The sequence below is a fragment of the Pantherophis guttatus genome, chromosome 9 (assembly GCF_059756535.1).
Source record: "Pantherophis guttatus breed Tessera chromosome 9, ASM5975653v1, whole genome shotgun sequence".
In the NCBI taxonomy this organism is placed as follows: Eukaryota; Metazoa; Chordata; class Lepidosauria; order Squamata; family Colubridae; genus Pantherophis; species Pantherophis guttatus.
The window spans coordinates 29,618,505-29,646,304 of NC_142071.1; the positions used below are offsets into that span (position 1 = coordinate 29,618,505).

The 27,800-nt window shown below is 47.0% G+C and overlaps 2 protein-coding genes across 7 annotated transcripts in view; both read left to right on the forward strand.

Moving 5' to 3' along the window:
* Positions 1–5,039: 5,039 nt before the first annotated feature.
* THY1 (Thy-1 cell surface antigen) lies at positions 5,040–17,087 on the forward strand. Of its 3 annotated transcripts, none has more exons than XM_034405604.3 (4): positions 5,040–5,150; positions 8,088–8,199; positions 11,231–11,569; positions 14,899–17,087. In XM_034405604.3, the coding sequence occupies exons 2-4, from the start codon at positions 8,160–8,162 to the stop codon at positions 15,009–15,011; spliced, it is 492 nt and encodes a 163-aa protein (XP_034261495.1). In that variant the 5' UTR covers positions 5,040–5,150; positions 8,088–8,159; the 3' UTR covers positions 15,012–17,087. The 3 variants fall into 3 exon arrangements, with proteins under 3 accessions (XP_034261495.1, XP_087732080.1, XP_034261496.1); XM_087875954.1 differs by lacking the exon at positions 5,040–5,150 and adding an exon at positions 5,501–5,724; XM_034405605.3 differs by lacking the exon at positions 5,040–5,150 and adding an exon at positions 6,544–6,746.
* Positions 17,088–23,835: 6,748 nt separating this feature from the next.
* The window catches only part of USP2 (ubiquitin specific peptidase 2), a 79,148-nt gene continuing 75,183 nt past the window's right edge, over positions 23,836–27,800 (forward strand). For 2 of the 4 annotated variants that reach the window (XM_087875956.1, XM_060695040.2), the window contains exon 1: positions 23,836–24,002. The gene's annotated coding sequence lies outside the window, so the exon portion shown is untranslated. The remainder of the gene's footprint in view (positions 24,003–27,800) is intronic. The other 2 variants (XM_087875957.1, XM_087875955.1) reach the window with 1 other exon arrangement.

Sequence of the window (27,800 nt, forward strand, 5' to 3'; positions counted from 1 at the left end):
TATAAAAACAAACTTGGCTTCTCAAAACAACTTCTTCAAACAATCACGGTTTAACACAAAACATAGTTTGCTTACAATTCCAGGTCTCTTCAAACACAGACACAGTTCCTTCCAGCAGTTCAACCTTCAATAGCAGGAGCAGGAGCAGAAGTGAGCGAACTTCCTGCCTTCTTTTATGTCTGCTTAGCACAGCCAATTAGTCATCTTTGTAGCAGTTAAAAGTTACAGAACATAGTTTTCTATATATTATCTACCCAACCGTAGGATAAGCATCCAACAGGGTGGCCATATTCCTTTGTTGTTGAGGGGGTTTTTTTGCCACTTATCAGAAGTGAGCCATTCTCCAGGCTGGCATTTGTCCCTGCAAGACAGAGACTCTTCTGGAGTCCAAAGGTGGAATTCAGCTGGTTTAGACCAGTTCACCCAAACCAATAGTGGAGATCGTGGGTCCCCGCCCCGGGTCTATGCCATCCTATTTAGGTACGTCTTTGAGGTATTGTAGTCCGCCAGCAGCCTGAGGAGCTGGCAGCGGAGTCGGACAGTGAGGAGGCTGGGGAGGAACATGGGCCAGTCCTGGAGGCTGGGGAGGGCTCTGATGAGGGCTCTGTGTCGGAGGCAGAGAGGGGGCCAGGGCCATCTGGGAGCGATGCGCGGACTTCGGAGCCTCCAGAGGCTGACAGCAGAGAGGCAGAGGAACAGGAGGAGCCTGTTCCTAGTGCACGCAGGCGAAGAGCTGCCAGAAGGCAAGAGCAATTAAAGCAAAAAGGACGACTCTGGAGTAAGGCCAGGAGATGATTGGCCCCTCCCATAAGGCTTATGCATTGCTTTGAAATCCACTTTCTGGTGCATAAGTAACGTTTAGACAAACCACAAAGCACTGGCCTGATTTCAGTCCTTTGCCTTGCCTGGATCCTTGGCAAACATATTTAATTTTTTTTTTTTTTAAATGCAAATAGGACAAGCGATGAGTCTCAGCCTTTGCGTTCCGTGAAATGTTAGCAGCATTTCTGAGATGACATTCCATAAAAGACGCCGTTTCCTTTCCTTGGAAAGATGCCGCCGTTTGTACTACCCACTTGGCACTTCCTGTTCTGTCCATCAGCCTCCAAAATAACAACTCTGCCTGGGGAGGAGGCCAGGAGCCACTCCCAGTTCTTAAAACTTCTCCATCTGCTCGGAAAGGAATTGGCTTTCTGACTTTAATCAGGCAAATGATTTCCAGACCAGCCTTGACTCTGAAGGATTACAGAAGAACAGAGTTGGAAGGGCCCTTGGAGGCCTTCTAGTCCAACCCTCTGTTCAAGCAGGAAACCCTACACCACTTCGGACAAATGGTTGTCTAATTTCCTTCTTAAAAACCTCCAGTGTCGAAGCACCCACAATTTCAGAAGGAAAGTCATTCCACTGACTTTCTCACCGTCAGGAAATTTCTCCTTAATTCCGGGTTGCTTCTCTCCTTGATTAGTTTCCATCCGGTCACTTGTCTGAAATGGTTCACTTAACAACCGCGGCAAGAAAGGGAGTAAGACGGGGACAAACTCGCTTAACAGCTGTCTCGCTTAGCGGCAGATAGTTTGGGCTCAATTGCGGTCGTAAGACGAGGGCTACCTATTATTGTGGCAAGCAAATTTTTCCAGCAACTTTTGCTCTGCTTTCACTTAATCCTATTCAAACTTTCTTCCGACTGATTTTCCCCTCCATACACAAACACACAATTTTTTTTTCCGGATTAATGATGCCAAGCAATTAGGGTTCCCTATAAATTTGATAACCCAGCCGATCGCAGGAAGCTACAAAGATAATAGCAGAGAAGGGCAAATTGAGGGCATCAACCGTAAAGACTCCCTCTAACGTTGACTTATGACCTCAAGTGGGACCAGATTTTCCATTGCCTGTCCTTAAGTCCTTGAGCCAGCCGTGTGCAGCAGCTGCCGAAAAAGCCATCACAGTTCTAGGCTGCATAAACAGAGGGATAGAATCAAGATCATGTGAAGTGTTAATACCATTTTACAAGGCCTTGGAAAGGCCACACTTGGAATTCTGCATCCGGTTTTGGTCGCCACGATGTAAAAAAGATGTTGAGAGTCTAGAAAGAGTGCAGAGAAGAGCAACAAAGAGGATTTAGAGGCTAAAACATAGGAAGAACGGTTGCAGGAACTGGATATGTCTAGTTTAATGAAAAGAAGGACTAGGGGAGACATGAGAGCAGTGTTCCAGTATCTCAGGGGCTGCCACAAAGAAGAGGGAGTCAAGCGATTCTCCAAAGCCCCTGAGGGCAGGACTAGAAGCAATGGGTGGAAACTAATCAAGGAGAGAAGCAACCTAGAACTAAGGAGGAATTTCCTGACAATGAGAACAATTAATCGGTGGAACGACTTGCCTCCAGAAGTTGTAAATGCTCCAACACTGGAAATTTTTAAGATGTTGGATAACCATTTGTCTGAAGTGGTATAGGGTTTCCTGCCTGGGAAGGGGATTGGACTAGAAGACCTCCAAGGTCCCTTCCAACTATTCTGTTCTGTTCTGTTGTGTTCTGTTCTGTTCTGTTCTGTTCTGTTCTGTTCTATTCTATTCTATTCTACTCTACTCTACTCTACTCTACTCTACTCTACTCTACTCTACTCTATTCTATTCTAGGTGAGTCATGCCCAATTTTGTAACCTTTTCCACCATGGAAAAGAAGCTGGCTGTAGTCATTATCTGACCACAATAGGAAATCCCCGGGCATTAAGATACCTCTGACGGGCACCAGATTGGAGAAGGTGATGCTTGATGCAATATGAACACCCAGCCTCTCCTTAACTCACACACACACACACACACAGATCCTTTTCCAGAAGGATCTTAAAACCCAGATTTCTTCTGCGAAGAAGGCGGCTTCCGTCTCGAGGAAGTAACGTCTTCTCCAACGGAAGAGTCTGTTTTTGCCAAGTGTCTGAGCGAGGCTGCAAAAAAAGAAAACATTTTTTTTTTTAAATGCCTTTCTTTTCTTGAGATGAATCTGGAAAAGTCAAGCTTTTTTGATCCGGCGTCACGAGGGCGAGAACTCCAGGTTTGCAAAGGCTTGTAAAAGAGCCGTGTAAAACGGGCTCGGACTGCGAAGAGACTTTTAGCTGTACAATTTGGGATGAAGAGCCTTTGAATGGTGTAGGTGTAGGAATGGAATTGCAGACTACAGGAACCAGGAGCACCACTCAGGGGACCCTGAGGACACAGATAAAACTCCAGGTGGCCTCAACAACTCTCTAAAAGGATGCAAATGACCAGCTGTCTTCAAGGGATATAAATCCTTCCCTTGCCCACCGTCCAGTTCAGAGCTGAAGAAGCTTCTTGGATGAGAAGCGAAACGTCTTCAAAGAGAAGAAACAAAAAAATCCAGTTGCCTCCTGAAAAAAGCACCTCTGGGACAACTGTGACCTGGATGGCTGAGAATCTCCATAGACTGACCTTCCTTCCTTCCTTCCTTCCTTCCTTCCTTCCTTCCTTCCTTCCTTCTTTCCTTCTTTCTTACCTACCTACCTAGCTTTCCTTCCTTCCCCCTCCCTCCTTCTCTTTCTCACTTCCTTCCTTCCTTCTTTCCTTCCTTCCTTCCTTCTTTCCTTCCTTCCTTCCTTCCTTCTTTCTTTCCTTCCTTCCTTCCTTCCTTCCTTCTTTCCTTCCTTCTTTCTTACCTACCTACCTAGCTACCTTTCCTTCCTTCCCCCTCCCTCCTTCTCTTTCTCACTTCTTTCCTTCCTTCCTTCTTTCTTTCTTTCCTTCTTTCCTTCTTTCTTTCTTTCCTTCCTTCTTTCCTTCCTTCCTTCTTTCTTACCTACCTACCTAGCTACCTTTCCTTCCTTCCCCCTCCCTCCTTCTCTTTCTCACTTTCTTCCTTCCTTCTTTCCTTCCTTCCTTCTTTCCTTCCTATCTAGCTACCTTTCCTTCCTTCTCCCCTCCCTCCTTCTCTTTCTCACTTCCTTCCTTCTTTCCTTCCTTCCTTCTTTCCTTCCTTCCTTCCTTCTTTCCTTCCTTCCTTCCTTCCTTCTTTCCTTCCTTCTTTCTTACCTACCTACCTAGCTACCTTTCCTTCCTTCCCCCTCCCTCCTTCTCTTTCTCACTTCTTTCCTTCCTTCCTTCCTTCTTTCTTTCTTTCCTTCCTTCTTTCCTTCTTTCTTTCCTTCCTTCTTTCCTTCCTTCCTTCTTTCCTTCCTATCTAGCTACCTTTCCTTCCTTCTCCCCTCCCTCCTTCTCTTTCTCACTTCCTTCCTTCCTTCCTTCCTTCCTTCCTTCCTTCCTTCCTTCCTTCCTTCCTTCCTTCCCCCCTCCTTCTCTCCTTCTCTTTCTCACTTCCTTCGTTCCTTCCCCACCATCCAATCAGAGCTGAAGAAGCTTCTTGGATGAGAAGTGAAACGTCTTCAAAGAACAACCAAGAAAGTCCAGTTGCCTCTTGAAAAAGCACCTTTGGGAGAACCATGACTCAAATGACTGAGAATCTCTACAGACTTCGTTAGCAAACCGTGGCTTCCTGTAAGCCCACTCCCTTCTTTCTGTCACTAGAGGGGGCCGGAAGAGCTCCCCCACCCCCAGCCAGCCCCTTCCTCAACCCCAACTGACGTGCCAGGCTGGGCAGGGTTAGACCCAGGAATCCTGCTGCTTGCCAAGTCAGCCTTGGTTGGCAAGAAGCCTGGATCGACTCCTTGGAGAGGGGGGGGCTGCTACTGCAGGTGTGAAAATGCCCAGTCAGAGATGGCCTTTCCTCCCTCCCTCCCATCTAGGAGAAAAACGGGTCTCTCCTGGTGGCAGGAAGTCCCTGACCCTCAACTCCTCGCCCCCTCCGCCCCCCTCCCCAAACGCCCTGAGAAGGATCCAGACCCCCCCCCCTGAGTCGCATCAGCTCCCAAACACCCCAAGTCGCCCTTGCAAAGCTATCCGAGACGCCCCCCATCCCACCCACAACACTCTGCCTTGGCGCACGCGCAGAACCCCCTCCTCTTCTCTTCCCCCCCCCGGGCTGTTGCAGGCTCTCCGCCTGGGTACCGCAGAGGCGGGGAGGGCTGTGCGAAGGGGCGGGGCCTGTTGGGAAGCCCACCCCTTCGCAGAGGCTCCTAGTGCAGCCGACCTACCTTGCGCCAGACGGGGAGAGCGGCTCAGGCGTCCGGACGTGGCTGCAGGTAACGGGGCGCGCGGCTGTGGGGACGGGGAAGCGGAGCCTCGGGGTGCAACAGGCAGGCAGGCTCGGCTTCTCCGCTCCTCTTTTTAAGCAGAGGAAGGGGCGCAATGAAGGGAAGGGGCGCAGACGGAGGCGGGCATCCTTCCCGCTGCGGAGCCAGCTGGTGCGTAACTGGATAGCAAGTGCGCACCCCAGTTTATCCCGGGCAGGCCAGGCACCCCCAACCCGGCGCCCCCCGGGAGTGGCCGGACGGGATGGAGAGACTCCAGGCTCCATCCTCCCCAGCCGACCAACCTCCCCTCTTACGGACGAGGAGAGTGGCAGCCATCAAACGGGGAGGCGAAGGATGCTGGAGAAGGGGCGAAGCAGGGTGAAGGAGGCTGGCCTGGCTCTCTTCTCCCACCCACCCCCTCGAGGGGCTTTCGCAGCCTCCCTCTCCCCCCACGTAGACCCCCCTCCGTCTGGAGGGTCCCCCCTTCAGTCCCAACACGCAAGTAGGAAAGCGTCGGAAAGCGAGAAGGGGCCCTGGAAGGCGGACAGGAGCTGTCCAGGGTGATGGAGCTGCAAGAGGCGAGGTGGTGTGAGGGGGGGGGACCCTTCCAGACGGCGGGGAAAGGGGGCTGCGAGATTCCCCGGGAGGGAGAGGAAAGCGGCGGGAGTGTCGGGCCCAGGCAGGGCGGATCCCGGCCGGATCCGGCGGCGGGAGGCTCACTTTGCGCAAAACAGACAATTGCCGCAGCGCGAGCGCGCCGGGATGCCAGCCTCCTGCCTGCCTTGGCTAGCTCGGACGGCGCCAAAGCGCGCACGTGCTGCTCCGCCCGGGAATGCCGCAGGATCCGCCGCGTTGCGTTGCGCCGACGGGGCTTTGACCTAGAGACCGCGCAGGCTGCAGTCTCCCCTTTAAGGCCGGCCTAGATGGGCGCAAGACGGGGTGGGGAGGGAAGGGGCGCTCCCCCCGACGAGGAGGAGGAGAAGAGCGAGTCTGGGTCTGCAGGAGAAGTTCTCTCGCCTAAGGCCCTCCGTCCCAGCCCAGCCCCCTGATAGGGCAGGCGTGAGAGGGGCGCAAGCCTGTGCCCCCCTTCTCTACCCCAGCCAGACCCCTGGATCCCAGCCTCTGCTGCTAAGAAAGACCAGCGCCCGAATTGGGATGCAGCTGAGCGCATCAAAATCCTTGGCTTTTTCACTGCCGGTAACCACAAACCACAGTGGAAATTTCAGGAATTTTTCTCCTGGGAAAGGTTTCTGGACAAGCCCAGATTCTCTTTTGCCAAGTTTCCACTGTATCTCCCCCTACCCCCCCCCCCCACCGCCTCTCCCTTTCCAAGGATAATTGTTTCCATCTTTCGTATTTCCTAAACAATTGGATTTTTCTAAGATCTGCCTTTTGTTTCCAGCCTTCTCCTTTTCCGCAGCTTCTCCCTGCTCCCCCCCCCCGGGGAGTGGAAATTGCCAGAAATTCAGATTGGCGAAGGAGCAGATGGTCATCCTCCTCTCCCAGCTCCCCAATTCCTAGAATTCATTCCTGGGGCTGATCTTTTTTTTTTTTTTGGAACCGCAGGAGATCATAAAATTCTTCTGCGACTTCAGATTCGAGCTTGTGAGTCATCTTCCTTTTCTCTCCCACGAGTGGCTGGCTGGCTGGCAGGATGCCCGGCCAGCGCTGACCAAAAAAAAAACTGCAGAAAGGAGAATTTTAGAAGCCTGAAATAAGAGGAAGGGAGGACTTTGCTGAGGGGAAAAAACATCTTCAGGCTGACGATGCCATCCAATCATTGCCGATGGCGTTTTTAAAAACACACACACAAAATCAGTATGCTGATGACACACAGCTATACATCTCCACCCCAGACCACCCCAACGATGCCCTTGCTGTGATGTCCCGTTGCCTGGAGGCCATGTGGATCTGGATGGGGAGAAACAAGCTCAGACTCAACCCCTCCAAGACCGAGTGGCTGTGGCTTCCGGCGTCCCGGTATAGTCAGCTGGTACCATCACTGACAATTGGGGATGAGATCTTGCTCCCCAGACAGAGGACCCGCAACTTGGGTGTCCTCCTGGATTCACGGCTATCTTTAGAAGATCATTTGACGGCCGTGGCCAGGGGTGCCTTTTATCAGGTTCGCCTGATCCGCCAGTTGCGTCCCTTTCTGGATCGGGACGCCTTGCGGACGGTCACTCATGCCCTAGTTACCTCCCGTATGGACTACTGTAATGCTCTCTACATGGGGCTCCCCTTGAAAAGCACCCGGAGGCTCCAACTGGTCCAGAATGTAGCCGTGTGGGTGATTATGGGCGTAGCTCGTTGCGCCCATGTAACACCTCTCCTACGCGAGCTGCACTGGCTCCCGGTGGTCTTCCGGGTGCGATTCAAGGTGTTAGTTATCACCTTTAAAGCGCTCCATGGCTTAGGACCTGGGTACCTACGAGACCGTCTTTTGCCACCAATAGCCTCCCACCGACCAGTTCGTTCTCACAGGGAGGGACTACTCAGGGTACCGTCAGTCAAATTATGCCGACTGGCGACTCCCAGGGGGAGGGCCTTCTCTGTGAGGGCTCCAACCCTTTGGAATGAACTGCCCCCGGAGATACGGAATATCCCTGATATTATATGCTTTCCGCCGTGCCCTCAAAACCCTGATGTTCTAACAAGTGGGGCTAAACATATAAACATGTGAATGTTTTTAAAAATGTTATCTAATTTTAGGTTCTATTTAATTGGGCCAAACTATGTTATAATAATAATTTTAATTAGCAATTTTATGATGTTCATGTGTCTATATTTTTCTTGACTGTACACTGCCTTGAGTCCTACGGGAGAAAGGCGGTATAGAAATATAATAAATAAATAAATAAAATAAAATATCTGCTTTTGCCAGCAGATATTTGCCAATCGATTTGCACCGTTGCCTCCTTAACTATATGCTGCTTCTGTTCCTAGATTTCGCTCCACAGACGCTGCTGTGTGCCAGGCGACACACAAATATACACCGGAACTCTCCCACCCAAGAAGATGCTGAGATCAATGGTCAGCCTGGCTCTGCTTTTGGCAGGTAATAGGAGACACTGCCAGGTGCTGCCACCTGGTGGCCCCAGAAAGCAACTGTCTGGACCAAGCGCATCCAATTCCCGAAAATGACACGGTGGCTCAGTGGCTAAGATGCTGAGCTTGTCGATCGAAAGGTCGGCAGTTCAGCGGTTCGAATCCCTAGTGCCGCGTAATGGGGTGAGCTCCCGTGACTTGTCCCAGCTTCTGCCAACCTAGCAGTTCGAAAGCACGTTAAAAAATGCAAGTAGAAAAATAGGGACCACCTTTGGTGGGAGGGGAACAGCGTTCCGTGCGCCTTTGGCGTTGAGTCATGCCGGCCACATGACCACGGAGATGTTTTTGGACAGCGTTGGCTCTTCGGCTTTGAAACGGAGATGAGCACCGCCCCCTAGAGTCGGGAACGACTAGCACATATGTGCGAGGGGAACCTTTGCCTTTACCTTTTTAAGCTACGGTCACTTGCTTCTCTCTCTGTTTTGAACACCTGGTGCAGGTAGTCCTCGATTTACGACCACAACAGAGCCCCAAATTTCTTCCGTCATTAAGCGAGGTAGCTTTTAAGTGAGTTTTGCGCTCGTTTTACCGCCTTTCTTGAGACGGTCATTCAGCGAACCACAGTAGCTGTTACATTAGTAACAAGGTTGTTAAGTGAATCCAGAAGGTCGCAAAGGAAGGGAGAATCACACGTCCCCGGGATATTGCAATTGTCATAAATATGAGTTGGTTGCCAGAGGGTCTGAATTTTTGACCGTGTGACCAGGGGGGATGCTGCAATGGTCGTAAGTGTGAAAAGTGATCATAAGTCAGGGTCATAAGTGACCTATTGTGACCTCGGTTTCCTGAGTCATTAAAACCCACAAGTAGTCCCAAAACCCTCTTTTATTGCAACAGCTGTGAATTACGTTCATTCACAGCTGAGTCCCAATTAGTTGCAAAAAGTCCTTCGGGATAATCACCAGCTTTTATCTCCCTTGACACTCTGCCAAAGACCTACTTGGCAAAGCCACACGGAGTCCAGAATCAAACAGAGATGCCGACTGGGAACAGAATTAACAACGTTGCTTTCCTGCAAAGGCCCACCTGCCTTTGCTCCTCCTTTAAGCCTTATAGGAGGGACCAATCATCTCCAGGAGCTCCAGGGGTTTTTTCTAAACTGCTTTAGGGAAAAATAAAAAGACAGGGCAATCTCCTCCCACCTATTTCAGAGGCCTGGGTTTCAACTCCCAGAATTCCCCAGCCATCATGTGCTGGCTGGGGAATTCTGGGAGTTGAAGTCCAGACGTCTTCAAATTCCCAAGGTTGAAAAGCATGATATGTCTCGGCCTCTTTCTCCACCCCCCCTTTTTTTTTAACTTGTGTATCCTTAATATTTTTTTTTTTTAGCCTATCATGCTCTACATCTGGATTCTGCTAGGAATGGAGTCCTATGTAGAGCTGCCCTCTGGATTTTCTATTTGCGTGGAAATTAAGATTGTTGGGAAATCTGCTCTCGGTCAGGGAAGGGTTTTTGAGCTGCAGGCGATTTGGCTCTTTGAAGCAGACAAAACTGTATTATGCCCTCTTTTTAGGTGACATGAGGGACACACGAACGTGTACAGATGTCCCTTTCCCCTCTAAGAGTAAGGAGGAAACTGCTCTTAATTTGTTAAACTCTTTACCATTGGGATGAGTAGGTAATTATTTTTAATGGAAGTTGTGGATTGCTTTAACGTATGGCCTCATTTAGCCAAGGTTGCCTCTGATTTCTTTTAACCAAATTCTTAAAAGGGGCTTTAACACAGGTAGATACTGTGGGGTCCTTGGCAGTGGTGAAATGTAAAATTTGTTACTACCGGTTCTGTGGGCGTGGCTTGGTGAGAGGGGGGGGGGTAATGTGACTGGGTGGGCGTGGCCAACTTTTTGTTTGTTTTTTTTACTTTTAAAAGCATTTTTTCTACAACCTTAAGAGGTTGCAGGAAAAAAAATGCTTTTAAAAGCCTCTGACGATCAGGCAACTCAGCTGGGATCGTCAGAGGCTTTTAAAAGCATTTTTTTTTTCTACAACCTCTTCGGCTGAAGAGGTTGTAGAAAAAATGCTTTTAGAAGTCTCTGACGATCTCAGCTGAGCCGTGCGATCATCAGAGGCTTTTTTTTTTAAACTTTTAAAAGCATTTTTTCAACCAAAGAGGTTGTAGAAAAAATGCTTTTAAAAGTAAAAAAAAAAAAAGCCTCTGATGATCGCGCGGCTCAGCTGGGCATGTGGGGGGGGAGGAATTTTTGCTACCGGTTCTCCAAACCACCCGCTGCCATCGCTACCGGATCAGGTGATCCGGTCCGAACTGGGAGCATTTCACCCCTGTCCATGGTGCTACCCTGAGCTTGGTTCTTTTCTTGCAGATGTGTCATGACACAACTAGGTTAACGCCTTCAATTCCTGATGCCGTTATCTAGTTGGGTCATGAAACGCCTGCAAGGAAACAACCAAGCTCAGAGAGCATCAAGGACCTCACAGTTCAACCCTGAGCTACAAATATTCTCTTCTCTTGGTACTTCAACACTAGCCAGATGTTGCTCCATCCTTAGTTAAAGTTGTTTTGAGCCTTGGATCTAACCAGTGGTCGGGTTCAATACTGCAGTCAACTTACCACTCACTCAGCCCAAGGTGAAGACATGATTTCTGACTAATGAAAAGAAGGACCAGAGGTGACATGATAGCAGTGTTCCAATATCTCAGGGGCTGCCCCAAAGAAGAGGGGGTCAACCTATTCTCCAAAGCACCTGAAGGCAGGGCAAGAAGCAACGGATGGAAACTAAACAAGGAGAAAAGCAACTTAGAGCTAAGGAGAAATTTCCTGATAGTTAGAACAATTAATCAATGGAATAACTTGCCTGCAGAAGTTGTGAATGCTCCAACACTGGAAGTTTTTAAGAAGAGATTGGACAACCATTTGTCTGAAGCGGTGTAGGGTTTCCTGCCTGAGCAGGGGGTTGGACTAGAAGACCTCCAAGGTCCCTTACAACTCTGTTACTCTGTTATTCTCTTTTTTGTTCCTTAGTGCTCCAAGTCAGCCATGGCCAACGCATCAAAAGACTAACCGCTTGCTTGACCGATCAAACCCTGAGGATAGACTGCGCCTACGAACGGAAAACCACCAACCCTCTCTCCTACGAATTCCGCCTGTCCAAAGACGCTACCGAGGGAACAGTTGTGGCCGGCAACTTCAAAGTAGCAAGCGTTGCCTACAAACAGCGCACCAATGTCACAACCACCAACAACCTCGTGTGCCTGTATCTCAACGGCTTCAGCACCAACGATGAGGGAGTCTACACCTGCAAGTTGAAGATCACCAGCGATTACGAAGACATGCAGTCCAGAAACATCTCTGTGGTCAAAGGTGAGCAGAGGTCACGCGGGAAAGACCAGGTCCGTATGTGAAGGTCCAATGAAACTGATTTATTGCTAAACAGTTTATGCAGAGGACTCTTCTCGACTGGCCGGCTTGGAGTTAGATAAGGGTCAACCAAATTCAAGGGAGGTTGGGCTTAGCTGTTGAGACTTAGATGTTGAGACTCTAGAAAGAGTGCAGCGAAGAGCAACCATGTCAGAGTGTGCAGAGTGTGACTGCTAGTTTGAGACAACCCAAAGTTTTATATATATACATACATACATGTGCTAAGCAAAGCCAGGAAATCAATCAATCAATCTTCAACTATAACAGGAAGCATACACAGAGAGAAAATACACGGAGAACTACAATGGAGATAGAACATGAGGAAAGAAAGAGAGATGCCCTCTAATAGCCTCCCTTATATAGACAGCCTCTTAAAGTGATACCCTGCTGATTCATTCTCATTGCCTCATCTCGGTTTACAGCCTTAGCTGGTCAACTATTAAATCATCATTACTTTCTGCACACTCTGATAAACCAGGTTGATTAGGAGACTGGAGGCTAAAACATATGATGAACGGTTGCAGGAACTTTGCATGGCTAGTCTAGTGAAGAGAAGGACCAGGGGAGACATTAGCAGTGTTCAAATATTTGAGAGGCTGCCCCAGAGAGGAGGAAGGGGGTCAAGCTATTTTCTAAAGCACCTGAAGGCCAGACAAGGAATCATGGATGGAAACTGAACAAGGAGAGATTCAACCTGGAAATGAGGAGAAATAATTTTCTAACAGGAGGAACAACCCATGGAACATGAAGTTGCCTTCAGAAGTTGCGGGAGCTTCATCACTGGAGGCTTTCAAGAAGAGATTGGACTGCCACCTGTCAGAAATGGTGTAGGGTCTCCTGCTTGGGTGGGGGGCTGGACTAGATGACCTACAAGATCCCTTCCAACTGTGCTAATCTAATCTAATCCATTTTTGACCATGTAGAGATTCTAGGCTGATGTCTCTTTTCACTCCGCCCTCAAGTTCTGCCATTGCTTCTCTTACAGCAGAGGGAAGAGAGCCCCAAGCATGTAGAGCTAGGATAGGCTATATCTTTCTAGGGGCAGAAGGTGGGTGGAAGTTACAGGAAGGTTGAATCAGATAGTGGGAGAAACGTCTGGAAGAAAGAGTGGACACTGAAGACAGGTGACCCAGGAGGAAATGAACTCTTCTTGGTTGGACAGTCTAAATCAGGAGTCAGCATCCTGTGGTTCTGGAGCCACATGTGGCTCTTTCACCCCTCTGCTGAGACTCCCCGTCACTCAAAATATGCGTCACAACTGCCAATGTGCGACACTCGCCAGCACGTGATTTATTGAGCTTTTCCAACCCCCCAGTAGGCCAACCATGGATAAATCCAAGAAAAGAAAAGTTTCAGAAGAAAACAGAACATTTAATTCAACTACATATGCTAGTTTTGTGGCCGCTCAGGAAATAGTCAGGCACAGGAAGGGTTTTGTGGCTCCCGGTGTTTTCTTTTCTGTGGGAAACGGGTCCAAATGGCTCTTTGAGTGTTTAAGGTTGCAGAAAGGTAGAAAGTCTAGGCAATTGCCAAGGAGAAAACCACAACTCCACCAATATGGACAGAGCAAGCTACTGTATGTAAACAGGGAGCAAACCCCACACTCATTGCACAAATAATGTTACCTGTAGATAGTCCTCAAACTGAGCCAGGAATTACCTAAGTCATGTCAGTCATTAAGAAGATCCTCGTGTGCCTGAACTGATTTTTCTTGGGACATTTTTTGCAGCCGTCATAAAACCGCTTTCCTCAGAAGCTGCGGGATGCTTCATCCCAGGAAGTTACATATATTAAAACAAACAAACATACAATACATTTTTTTCTGAATAGAGTATTGACCGAGTCAAAATTCATACAGCTTATTTTCCCCCCAATTTTAATTTGCATATTTCAATTTCTGCCATTGTATTCCTTTTCTCTTTTTCATCTCTATTTTATATTTAATATATAATCAATATCACCATCCGCCCTAACCTCCTAATCTTAATCTTATTTCATTTCATACTTTTATTTCTCCCTTTATCACATATATTATTCAGTATTTCTTTATTCTGTTGACACCCTTTAATTTACACACAATCCTTTTTTAATATTTCACCCGTATATCTTAATCTCCATTGTTTTCTAAAGGTGGAGCAGATTATCATGCCACAAGCTCCTTATTAATCACTTTACCCTTTTAACAATATATTTCTTCAAATTTGTTTTCCACATCATCTTTTTTAAATACAAATGTCTTATTCCATTTCATTTAAATTTCCATTTCGCCTTGTAAATCAATCCTCCTCTTCCCTCCTAAGTAAATAATTTCAAATTTATCCTTTTACATTTAAAGAAACCCATCTTTTTTTTTTTATTATTTGCTTTAATTTATATGCCGCCCTTCTCCGGAGACTCAGGGCGGCTTACAATGCGCTAAGCAATAGCCTTCATCCTTTTCTATATTTATACAAAATCAGCTTATTGCCCCAACAATCTGGGTCCTCATTTTACCTACCTTAGAAAGGATGGAAGGCTGAGTCAACCTTGAGCCTGGTGGGATTTGAACTTGCAGTAATTGCAAGCAGGAGATGTTAATAACAGTGCATTAGTCCACTGTGCTACCAAGGCTCTTCCATTTCCATTTCATTTAAATTTCCATTTCGCCTTCTAAATCAATCCTCCTCTTCCCTCCTAAGTAAATAATTTCAAATTTATCCTTTTACATTTAAAAAAAAAAAAACATCTTCCATTTCCATTTCATTTAAATTTCCTTTTCGAAATAAATCGCTTTATATTTCACAATTTTAACATCGTCCTGAATCATCTTCTCCTAATTTCTAATGATCGTTTTAACATGACCTTTTTTTTTTTTTAATTTGATTTATATGCCGCCCTTCTCCGGAGACTCAGGGCGGCTTACAATGCGTTAAGCAATAGCCTTCATCCTTTTGTATATATTTATACAAAGTCAGCTTATTGCCCCCACAAACTGGGTCCTCATTTCACCTACCTTAGAAAGGATGGAAGGCTGAGTCAACCTTGAGCCTTGGAGAGATTCGAACCAGCAGAAATTGCAGGCAGCTGTGTTAATAACAGGGTGCACTAAATCGCTGTACTATCAAGGCTCTTGACCTTAAATTCACTTTTTTCCCAATCCTAATATTAATACAAGGAACGCCAATTTCTCAGGATCTTCTGCTTGAGCGGGGAATGGAAGGGGGTTGGACTAGAAGACCTCCAAAGGCCCCTTCCGACTCTCTGACCTCTCTTCTGTCCTTTCCCTTTGACAGCCCAGTTGGCGAAATGCGCCGGGATCAGCGTCTTCATCCAGAACACCTCCTGGCTCCTCCTGCTCCTCCTGTCGCTCCCTTTACTGCAAGCGGTGGATTTTGTGTCGCTCTGAAGGGAGAAGAAAAACCAGCGAGTGGGGAGAGGGGCACCGGGAGGTGGGGTGGGGGGAACAGGAAGGAAGGAAGGAAGGAAGGAAGGAAGGAAGGAAGGAAGGAAGGAAGGAAGGAAGGAAGGAAGGAAGGAAGGAAGGAACGGCCTGTCACACAAGCCTAAACCCATCCAGGGAACGTGGGCCTCTTCCTGGTGGTTTTGGAAAGTGGAAACCGGTGTGGACCATGGATTTGAGCCGGAAGGCAGAAGGGTTTTCTCTTAATCTTCTCTTTCTCTGTATCTTCTCTCTCTCCCTCCCTCTCTCTCTCTCTCTCTCTCTCTTTCTATTTAGCCACATAGCTGCTGGGAGTGACTGATTTGCGCTTAGACCCAATCTTATCGTGCCGTAACGTGCAAGCAACGCCTCGCAGGGCTTGGGGAAACTGGGAGCATGACTACATAGCCCATCGCCTCGCCTTCTTTCCCTCCCTCCCTCTGCTTTCACCATCCCGCTTTCTCATTCGAGCCTCTTCAATCCCCTAACCCCCCTCCCCAAAAGCAGAGCAGTGGCCACCATTGTTGGGATTGTTGTTTTGGGGTGTTCTTTATTTTTTGCTTTTCCACTTCTGGTTTTTTATTTTTTTTTCCCCCTCTCTGGTCTTCCAAGAACTCTCTGGGTAAGGAAAAACGGGGGTTCCTAGGAGGTTTGGGGGTGCTAGAGCTTCCATTTCTTCTTCTTTTCGCTTTGGGCAAAAGGACCCGTGGGGCAGGGAGAGGATGGGGAGATGGTTCCACTTATGGGGGCCGAAGGGGTTTCTTGGAGGGATGGGCTGCCAAGCTGAACAATATCAAGAGTCGGAGAACTTTGTCTTGGGCTGCGTCAAAGAAGGAACTGGGGATCCCTCCTTTTCTTAAAATATAGCTTAAATGCATGCAACGTTTCCAAACAGAGGTTTATTTATTTATTTATTTTATCATATTTGTATACCGCCCTACTCCCGAAGGACTCAGGGCGGTGAACAGCCAAAATAAAATACAAAGACATACAAAAGTTAAAAAACTATTAAAAACAGATTAAATAATTTAGGCTCAAAAAACAAATTATCTAAAAAACATTTAAAAGCCAATTTAAAAGCCAATTTAAAAGGGAGAGTTAGGCCAGACCAGCCTGTTGGAATAAAAACATTTTTAGGGCGCGGCGGAAGATGCGTAAGTCTTGGATCCTCCGTATCTCCGGGGGGAGCTCGTTCCAGATGGCAGGTGCCTCCACGGAGAAGGCTCTCCCCCTGGGGGAGACATTGTTTGGCCGACGGCACCCTGAGGTTAAAATTGGGCTGTAATAAATTCTGCAATCCAGTTTTGGGTGCCGATGCAGGGCCCAGAATTTGGCCGCTGCCGGTTTCTGCCATCAGCTTGAGTAGGTTTGATAAAAAGTGCAACATTATTATTATTTTTGGATGACTGTTGTGCTGTTGGACCTCAAGAGGGCAACGAAGCATGTATGCAGCAAAAGAGGCTTGCAAATGGGCTGCAGGAGCAGCGGCTTGTGGGTCCGAGCAACCCCTGGCACCTGTGACTCGCAGTGGGTGCCGTTTGCTAGAAAGGGTGGGGCTTTTGTGGTTCCCAGATCTGTTCGTTTGTGGGCAGGACGGTTCGCAGGGGTGAGTCCTGCTTTGGGGGAAGGAGAGTCCATGGCCCAGCTGGATGGCAGAAACCTCCTATTGGCAAAGAGGTGATCGAAGAGGTAGCTACTGGATTGCGAAAGAAAGAGAGAAAGAAAGAAAGAAAGAAAGAAAGAAAGAAAGAAAGAAAGAAAGAAAGAAAGAAAGAGAAAGAAGGGAGGGAGGGAGGGAAGGAAGGAAGGAAGGAAGGAAGGAAGGAAGGAAGGAAGGAAGGAAGGAAGGAAGGAAGGAAGGAAGGAAAATGAAGCTATGTTCAGTGGCTGCATACAATTATAGAGGACAGCAGACATAACTTAGGGACTTTCATCAGATTTGATTCAGTGTAACTAGAAGCAGGGATTGATTTCAATTCAGCCAACACCTGTCAAATAAGGAAGGAAGGAAGGAAGGAAGGAAGGAAGGAAGGAAGGAAGGAAGGAAGGAAAAGAAAGAAAGAAAGAAAGAAAGAAAGAAAGAAAGAAAGAAAGAAAGAAAGAAAGAAAGAAATCCTTGTTTTTGAGAAGAATAATTCAGATTCTCTCATTTTAGTTTGCCCAGCTCAATCTGGCCTTTTGAGAAGAGACATCTATGGTTGGAAGGAAAGTCTGTGCATTATGGACAACCATTTCTCTGAAATGGCAGAGGGTTTCCTGCTTAAGCAGGGGGTTGGACTAGAAGACCTCCAAGGTCCCTTTTGACTCAGTTATTCTGTTATTCTTTCCCTGTGACCAAAAGAGTCACGTGGCTTGCAAGAGGACATCTGCAAGGGGTCACCTCTCCCTCGCTCTCAAGAAAACCGGTGCCTTCTCAGAGTTATTTCTGTTTATTTATTTGATTTCTACTGCCAGATGCTGGCAAGGCAGGAATTGGTAGTTAATGACTCTCTGACGAAGCGTAATTTCATCCGTTTCCCTTTGGCTTGCATTTCCGGACACCAAGGTGGAGGGAACTGCAGAGATTGGCTGCTCTCCAAGAATTTGCAAGAGGCTTGTGTGAGTCAAGAATGCAAGGTCAAAAAAGCTCCTAGCCCATTTCTGTAAAAAGTGGGGTTCCACGTCCATTCTTAGAGCGACACCTTTGTACCCAACAATTATAACAAAAGGGAGTGATTTATTTAGCTGCAATAAGATAATCCAACATGTGTTTATGCATCATTGATATGGCCATCCATCTCGTGAAAAGCATCTAAATATGCTAAAATGCACCAAGAATGCCCAAATGCCAGGAAGATTGGGGCTCTTAAATTACAAGTTTAATGCCGGGAAAAAATGAGATCAATTACACATCGTATGCGCCATAGGATGGCGCAACTGATGTTAAGTTTATGATAGGAAGAAAGAGAAGATTAACGTATGAAGAAGAATTTCGGGAGCCAACATTGAACTCGATATCAGGGGGCCGAAAAATTGGGCTTAAAAAGTCAAAACGAAGTGGGTTAAAATCAAAGCATAATGCGATGTGTTATATTTTGCAGGTGGAAAAATAAGAACAATCAAAAAAATGCTTGTTAAACGTTCCTAACTTGCAGGCTCTATTTTGCGAAGATGTTTGCATGCAAGTCATTTTGGAGTTTAATTTGGAATGTATTTAAAATGGCTGTTTCTCTGTGGGTTAAAGTAATATTTAGCTGCGAGGATCTGGAAAGGTGGAATGCAGAAGCGATGGGTGAGGTTGAAATGTCCTCCAGAAATTCTGGGCTTGCAAATTGGGATTTCTTCCCTTAAACACCCAGCTCTTATATGATGCTGGGTGTAGCAGGTTTTCTGCATTTTTTTCTCCTTCCTTCAAAATAGTGGAGCCGGAAGAGTTACTGCAGGATAAGATTTCTGAAGGTTTATGGAAAAGCAGCGATTCCCTTCAGCAGTGGAGCATTGCACAAAGCGATCAGATAATTGAAGTTGGGGGCTTTATACTTTTAAAACAGGAAATGACTGGCACACATTTTAGCAACCAGTGTCTGCGTCTAAGAACGGAGGTGTGATATTTGAAATTTTGAAACACCTTCTGTTGCAGGCTTCCCAGAACGAAGTATCAGATTGTCAAGGCCAAACCTTTACACAGCAAAGATATTTAAAAAAAAAAAAAAAAAGTTTGCAGTATTTGGAATCCCTCGGAATGGAGGATAAAAAAAAATCGCTTTAGGACAATGTATATTACTGATTATTTTTTTTTAAATTGGAAGGAAGGAAGGGAGGGAGGGAAGGAGAGAGAGAGAAAGGAAGGGAGGGAGGGAGGGAGGGAGGGAAAGGCAGGAGGAAGGAAAGAAGGAAGAAAAAGAGAAAGAAAAATAAATAAATAAAAAGAAGGGAGGAAGGAAGGAAGGAAAGAAAGAAGGAAGGAAGGAAGGAAGGAAGGAAGGAAGGAAGGAAGGAAGGAAGGAAGTTTAGTTTAGTTTAGTTTAGTTTATTTGATTTGTATACCGCCCTACTCCCGAAGGACTCAGGGCGGTGAACAGCCAACAATAAAATACATAAATACACAAAATTTAAAAACCCGATAAAATCAAATTAAATTTGGAAGGAAGGAAGGAAGGAAAGAAAGAAAGAAAGAAAGAAAGAAAGAAAGAAAGAAAGACAGACAGAAAGAAAGAAAGAAAGAAAGAAAGAAAGAAAGAAAGAAAGAAAGAAAGAAAGAAAGGAGGAAGGAAAGAAGGAAGAGGCAAAACCTGCTCTTATCAGGCAGGGTAAACAAAGTAAGATACAAAATTAAATCAGATGGAAATATTCGTCGCAAATTTTATTCCCAGCCTTTAAAGGGCCTCCTGATTTCTTGGCGTGGTTAAAATTACAGGGTGAGCTTAAGTGGACGGATGGAGGGCAGCCAGGTGGGCACCAGATCCAAGAGGCCAGAATGGATGGGTTTGTAAGATACTTTTGATTTTGATTTGATTTATATAGCTGCCCATCTCAAACCGGTGACTCTGGATGTTTTCGGATTGCCCTGCCTCTTTCTCCGGCCCTTCCCCACCTGGCCCTTTCTCTCCCCCCCCCTCTGTCCCTCCCCGATCGGGCTTTTGCTTTCCCATCTAAGCCAACCGCTTTCGCTTCCTCCCACCTTCAGGATTTTATTGCTCAGGTAACGCCAAACCCTGGTTTCCTCTCTCGGCTCTTGATTTTTCCGGGCAAAATTCAGCAGCTCCCAATTAGGAATGCCCTCCCCTCTTTTTCCCTCGGGGTCCAGAACTGCCCATCCCTCCTGCTTCATCCTCGTCTCCTTCCGTGAACATTGGTAGAGTGTTTTTTTCCCACCCGCTTCTTGTCAAAGAAAACCAAGGGGGCAAAAGCACCCCAATCCGCACAAATAAAATCCTTAGGTTATAGAATTCCTTTGGTTGGTGTCCTTATTATTATTATTTTTTCCTTATTCTTGGAGGGGTCATTTATTTATTTGGCTGTTCCTGACTGCAGCTAATTTTTTTTTTTTTTTTTTAAAAGGAGAGCACGATGAGCTTCTTCACCGGCTGAAGAATGTTGTTTAAATTATATTTTAGACGTTGCTTTCAGGTTTGCTACCAATAAAACATGGGAGGTTGGGCTTCGGTCAGCACACGAAAGGAAAAATAGAGAGGGAGAAGGAAAAGAGCAGCTTTAAGCAGAGTTCTTCAGAACAGAACAGAATAACAAAGGTGGAAGGGCCCTTGGAGGTCATCTAGTCCAACCCCCTCCCGCCCAAGCAGGAGACCCTACACCATTTCTGACAGATGGCAGTCCAGTCTCTTCTTGAAAGCTTCCAGTGATGAAGCTCCCACAACTTCTGAAGGCAACTTCTGTTCCACGGGTTGATTGCTCTCACGGTCAGAAAATTTCTCCTTATTTCTAGGTTGAATCTCTCCTTGGTCAGTTTCCATCCATTATTCCTTGTCTGGCCTTCTGGTATCTTGGAGAATAGATTGTCCCCCCTCCTCTCTGTGGCAGCCCCTCAAATATTGGAAGACTGCTATCCTGTCTCCCCTGGTCCTTCTCTTCACTAGACTAGCCATGCCCAGTTCCTGCAACCGTTCATCGTATGTTTTAGTCTCCAGTCTCCTAATCTTCATTACAATGTAAGATGTTTTAATTTAATTTAATTTAATTTAATATTTTAATTTAATTTAATTTAAAGATTACTCTCTAACAAGCAGTTTGGTTTCAGGAAAAATTTGTCCTGTAATCTGCAACTCCTACACTGCAGAAACATTTGGACCACACAACCCTCGACCAGGGTAAAGCAATAGAGAACCGGTAGCGGAAATTTTGAGTAGTTTGGAGAACCAGTAAATACCACCTCTGACTGGCCCCGCCCCCATCTATTCTCTGCCTCCCGAATCCCAGCTGATCAGGAGGAAATGGGGATTTTGCAGTAACTTTCCTATGGAGTGGGGAGGGAATGGAGATTTTATAGTATCCTTCCCCTGGAGTGGGGTGACCTCCAGGGGTGTCCTCCAGTATCCTTCCCCTGCCATGCCCACCATGCCATGCCCACGGAACCGGTAGTAAAAAATTTGAATCCCACCACTGAAGCAATTTACATAGACTTCTGCAAAGCCTTTGATTCAGTGGTACACGACAAACTACTGTTAAAACTAAGCTTTTACGGTATTTCCAGACCCCTGCACAAGTGAATAGTTGCATTCCTGTCAAAAAGACAACAAGTATCAAAATAGGGAGGGCCCTATCAAACCCTGCACCAGTTAACAGCGATGTCCCCCAAGACAGCATTTTAGGACCCACACTCTTTCTGCTTTACGTAAGTAACCTTTGCGATCATATTATAAGCAGCTGCGTCCTCTTCGCTGATGACGTAAAAACCATTCAACACTACTGACAATACTGCTGCCCTACAAAACAACCTTGACTCTGTGTCAGAATGGTTGAACAATTGGCAACTCCAAATCTCAACCAACAAATGCTCTGTCTTACACATTGGCAACAAAAATCAGAACACCAAATACAAGCTGGGCGGATACGACCTCGTAGATGACCCTCACTCTTGTCAAGGACCCTAGGAGTACTCATCTCAAACGATTTAAGCGTCAGAGCTCACTGTAACAGCATTGCCAAAAAGGCATTAAGAATTGTAAACCTAATCTTGCGAAGCTTCTTCTCCGGTAACATTGTATTGCTAACTAGAGCATACAAAACCTTTGCCAGACCAATTCTCAAATACAGCTCGTCTGCCTGGAATCCACACTGTATATCGGACATTAACACAATTGAGCGAGTCCAGATGTATTTCACGAGAAGAGTCCTCCACTCCTCTGCTCATAATAGAATCCCTTGTGCCACCAGGCTTGAAATTTTGGGATTAGAAAATTTAGAACTACGCCGCCTAAGTCTGACCTAAGCGTAGTACACAAAAATTGTCTGCTACAACGTCCTACCTGTCAATGACTACTTCAACTTCAACTGCAATAATACACGGGCAAACAATCGATACAAACTCAAGGTAAACCGCTCCAAACTCGATTGCAGAAAATACGACTTCAGCAACAGAGTGGTCAACACCTGGAATGCTCTACCTAAGTCCGTTGTTACAAACCCCTCAAACCCCCATAGGTTCAACCTCAAACTGTCTACCGTGGACCTCACCCCATTTCTAAGAGGTCCGTAAAGGGGGCGTGCATAAGCGCACCAGCGTGCCTTCCGTCCCTGTCCTACTGTCCCCATTTATTTGTACTCATTTCCTATGTTCATGTCCATGTTTATACTTATACCTGTTATCTTGTACATGTTTGACAAAACAAACAAACAAACAAACAAACTTGTAGCAAATTATTTGGAGGGGAAAAGACTCCAGATTGTTGATGTCTTGGTAGAGCTAACAGGAAACACAGCCCTATTGCAAATATTCCATCTCTTGACTTCTGCCATCTCACAGGCTGACAGCCAACCTCAGAGCAACATATAAGGAGTAAAAAACAAATCCAAATTGTTGGAAATGTGGCCACCATCACGGTATCTTCTTCCATATGTGGTGACATGCCCCGAAGCGATGAAATATTGGAAAAAAATTCAAAAATGGATACAAGAAATAATTGAGGAAAACATTGATTTAGCGCCTGAAACATTTCTCCTGGGAATACTAAAAAGGACATATGAAAAAAAAAAGAAGAGGTACCTAATTATACATATTATTACGGCTGCCAGATTAATATATGCACAATATTAGAAAGAAAAGGGCCTACCACTGGAAGAGCATATAATCAGAAAAGTATTTGAATGCGCTGAGATGAGTAAACTAACATATGAGTTAAATGATGATGAAAATTCAGAGTACTATACGATGTGGGAAGGGTGGTATAAGTGGACGGAAGATAAAATAAAAGAAGGAATAAGGGATGGTGCAACTACTAAAAGGAATAAGTAATCTAAGAGACACCATGTATGCAATCTGTATATATGTATGAACACTGCTTAACCGATATCAGTTGAATTGCAACATTATGTAACTTAATAAAAAATGGGGAGGAGAAATAAGGAGTAAAAAATAGGGTCTCGCACAACAGACACACAACAAGCATAAAATCACAAGAACAGCCGCAGAGCCATAGCACCCAGGAAAGGAACTTCTGCCGGGAGGGGGGGGGGGCTCCCAGCTGCGCTCCGAGCTTGGTTCTCTTCTTTCCGACGTTTTATGACCCTACTAGCTAATGTCATCAGAACCTCCGCATTTTCAAACAGGCCGGATTGTATTTTAAACAGAAGCCGACTTTTTTTTTTTTTTCAATTTGGAAACTTTCAGAACTCTTGATTTTGGGCGTCGTTCTAGGGGGAGGCTCCTCCAGACGACCCCAGCCTCACCTGTGTAGGGACCCTTCCTTCCCCAATCCGGACCCAGAGGGGGCAACTGCAGCCCCCTCCCGCCGTGGGTCCAGCCAGTCAGCCGATTTCAGACTAAAACACCCCCCCACCTGTTTTTCCAGCAGCCGCGCCCCCCACCCACCCCGGACAGCGCCCAGGAACCGCGCTAGACCCCCTCCCCACAATCAGAGCTGCCGACCAAGATGGAAAGGGGAGGGAGGGGCGGCTATAACCAGGAACAGGGACTCCCAGATGTATGGTGGACGGTGCACCACCAGGTGACCCTCTCCTGATGAGCCCTCTGAGCGCGTGCAGAGCGCGGAGACCCTTCCTTGAGAGCTCCGCTCCGGCTTTATCAGCCGACCGGCGCTGCGTCACCCGTGGCCGGATTGTGACATCAGGTGGCGGGCGGTGGGCTAGGGGCTCCATGGAGCCGGCCGGGTTCGGCTCGTCCCCCCCGGAGACGGCCAGGTGAGTGCGGGCGGCGCCCCTTCCCCGCCCCGGAGCCTGGCAGAGGGGCGCTCTCCTTCGCCCCGGGCAGGGGCGCCCCGGGACGCCGAGATCCGCAGGGAGGTAGCTGCGCGGGGCTCGGGGGTGCCCAAGGGGGGGACCCCGGAGCCTGGGGGGGCCTCGCTCACGCCCCCTCCCCAAACCATCGCCTCGCTCCCCCTCCCCTCCCTGCCCCGTCCTGGGACCCCCGCGCGCATCGCTCTGGCCGGGTGGGTTCGGTCTGGCGGGCGCGGAGTGAGTGAGTGGGTGGGTGGGCTTGAGGAGTGGGGGGAGCCCAGAAGGGTGGGAGTGGGCAACCCTGACCCGTGGCCCGAACCCCTATCTGGGGGGTGGGGGTGATGGGAGTTGTAGTCCTGGCATTCCTGGCTGGGGGGAAGGAAGAAGGGAAGGCTGCTGGAAAGGAGGATGAGGATGAGGATGAGGATGAAGATGATGATGATGAGGGAGGGGATTGTTAGGCCAAGTTCTTAGGAAGCCCTCCAGAGAAACTTCGTTGGGTCAAAGAGAAGCTCCGATTCTAGAGCCGTCTAGAGCTTCTTCTAGAGAAGAAGCCCTTCTTTCTGGAGTCCCTTTGAGACTCCGGGGGGAGGAGATGGACTCCCGTGTCTCTACAAGAGGCCAGATGTGGAACCAGAGTTATCTCTGTTCAGATATCGGGCTTTTTATTTATTTTTTGCAGTGCCCTCTGCACATGCTCAGGAGCCCTGTGTGGTCCCATGTGCTTTGACCCCAGGCGCCAACCAAGGAACCCCAGTGTTTTGTTTTTTTTTAATTGAAAAGTTTTATAAGAAATACAAACAATTCCCCCCCCCCATCCTTTCCCCCTCCCCACATAATAGAAAATGTACATTTTCTTATACATAATAAATCCTACATATACATGTTTCCCTTAAAGAAAGCATTAAAATAAGACATTTTAATTACATTCGGAGTTGCTCTTCTTCTCTTTCTTCCCTCATTCCACAACAAACCTTCTTCTCCTCCTCCTTTCTTTCCCCTCCCTCCCTCCTCTTCTCTCCTACTTTCTCCTTCCTCCTCTCCTACCTCATCCTACTTCCTTTTCCTTTCCCCCACTTCTCTCTTCTTTTCCCCCTTCTCACCTTCACTTCCTCCTCTCCTTTCTTCCATTCCTCTCCCTCCCTCTCCTCTTCCTACCCTCTCCTCCTCTCTCCTTTCTAACTTCTTTGATAACCAGAGTTATCGCCGTTCAGATACCGGGCTTTTTATTTTTTTTGCAGTGCCCTCTGCACATGCTCAGGAGCCCTGTGTGGTCCCATGTGCTTTGACCCCAGGCGCCAACCGAGGAGCCCCAGTGTTTAAGCACAGAGCGAAAAGTCAAATTATTTCCTTTGGGGCAGAGGGGCAAACTTTGTGTTCCCGTCCTGTTTTACATAAGGAGGGGCTGCTGAGTCAGAGAGAGGGAGGTGTTGGGGGGGGAGGTAACTGGAAAGGATGATCTCACTTTGCCCCAAGCCTCTGCTATCATTCTGGGATGAGTCAGACCCTGAGGATTGCGGCCTGGAGCAGAGGAGCCCAAGGCTCGGTCATCCCTGCCAGTCATCCCTGAGTGACACATTTGTTCTGTGGTCTTGTGTTCGGTGCATATTTAGAGAGCTGTCCCGGGAAATATTTGGGCCGGGGGAGGGGGGAAAGGTAGGAGGGAGATTTGCACCCAGAGGTGGGTTTCAGCAGGTTCTGACCAGTTCTGGAGAACCGGTAGCGGAAAGTTTGAGTAGTTTGGAGAACCGGTAGTAAACATTCTGACTGGCCCCGTCCCCATCTATTCTCTGCCTCCCGAGTCCCAGCTGATCGGGAGGAAATGGGGATTTTGCATTATCCTTCCCCTGGAGTGGGGTGGAAACGGAGATTTTATAGTATCTTTCCCCTGCCATGCCCACCAAGCCATGCCCACAGAACTGGTAGTAAAAAAATTTGAAACCCACCACTATTTGCACCCCATTCTGGAAATGCACCTGTGGTTAAAAGGTAGGGAGCAACATTGCATAGGATGTCTCCCCTCCCCCATTCCAGGTACTCAGTTGTTAAGTTTTTTTATTGAAAAGTTTTAAAAAGTTTTACAGACATTTCCCCTTCCCCCTCCTTCCTCCCCTTCCAGCCCTCCCCTTCCCCTCCCTCCCCCCCCCCACTTCCCAGAGCAAAATACAGGGTATAACATTTGACAATCATAAGCTAACATAAGCTAATTATCTATAGTCTCCTATCCCCCTCTTGAACTTTTAACTCCCCTGTTACTAAACTAAATTTAAGTACTTTATAAAACCTCTTTGATCATTCATAAGCTATTTGAAATTTTTTAGTCCGATATTTGCCTTGAATATAATCAATCCATCTTCTCCATTCTAACATATATTTCTCATTTGAATGGTCCTTTAGATATGCAGAAATTTTCGCCATTTCTGCTAAATTTACTACTTTTAATGTCCATTCTTGAATAGTAGGTAAATCTTCCTTCTTCCAGTACTGCGCCACTAAGAGTCTTGCTGCAGTTTTTAAGTTCAGAATCAAATTAGTCTCTATAGCCATACAATCTGTAATTATACCTAACAAAAACAACTGTGGAGTAAACTTTATCCTCTTTTTAAAAAATATTTTGGATAATCCACCATATTTTTATCCAAAATGCTTTAACTTTTTTACAAGTCCACCAAACATGAAAATAGGTAGCATCAACACAATCACATCTGCAACATTTGGGTTGTAGGTTTGGGTACATTCAAGCTAACTTTTTAGGATCCCAGTGCCATCAGTTGTAAGTTTTGAAGTGACCAACATGTTTTTCTTAAAAAAAATATTTGGGATTCATCAACCGAATAGAAGAAAATTAAATTGAAATGAATTATATTCCCCCTTTTGTTTTTTGTTTTTTTAACGTGGTTCCAGCCACATTTTTAAATCCCCTGGTTCAGGTTAGCTAAAACTGGTTGTCCCTTCTGAACTGGCGACGCCACCAAAAAGGCTAAACCTGCTTCTCCTTCCTGAACACAGGTAAAAGGCCAAACCAAGTTCTCCCTCCCGACGGGACCCACCACCAGTTAAAACGGTAAACCTGGTTCTCTTTTCTGAACTGGGGACGCCGCAACTAACCGTAGCATTTAGACTTATCTGCCGCTTCACACTGCTTTTACAGCCCTCTCTAAGCGGTTTACAGAGTCAGCCTTTTGCCCCCAACAATCTGGGTCCTCGTTTTACCCACCTCGGAAGGATGGAAGGCTGAGTCAAGCTTGAGTTGGTCAGGGTTGAACTACTGGCAGTTAGCAGAGTCAGCCTGCAATACTGCCTACTAACCACTGTGCCACCACGGAAGGAAGGAAGGAAGGAAGGAGGGAGGGAGGGAGGGAGGGAGGGAGGGAGGAAGGAAGGAAGGAAGGAAGGAAGGAAGGAAGGAAGGAAGGAAAGAAGATAGCAATAGCACTTAGACTTATATACCGCTTAACAATGGTTTACAGCCCTCTCTAAGTGGTTTACAGAGTCAGCCTTTTGCCCCCCAAAATCTGGGTCTTTATTTCGGATGGATGGAAGGCTGAGTCAAACTTGAGCTGGTCAGGATCGAACTGCTGGCCATGGGCAGAATTAGCAGCCTGCAATACTACATTCTAACAGGAAGGAAGGAAGGAAGGAAGGAAGGAAGGAAGGAAGGAAGGAAGGAAGGAAGGAAGGAAGGAAGGAAGGAAGGAATAGCACTTAGACTTATATACCGCTTAACAGTGCTTTTACAGCCCTCTCTAAGTGGTTTACAGAGTCAGCCTTTTGCCCCCCAAAATCTGGGTCTTTATTTCACCGACCTCGGATGGATGGAAGGCTGAGTCAAACTCGAGCCGGTCAGGATCGAACTGCTGTCAG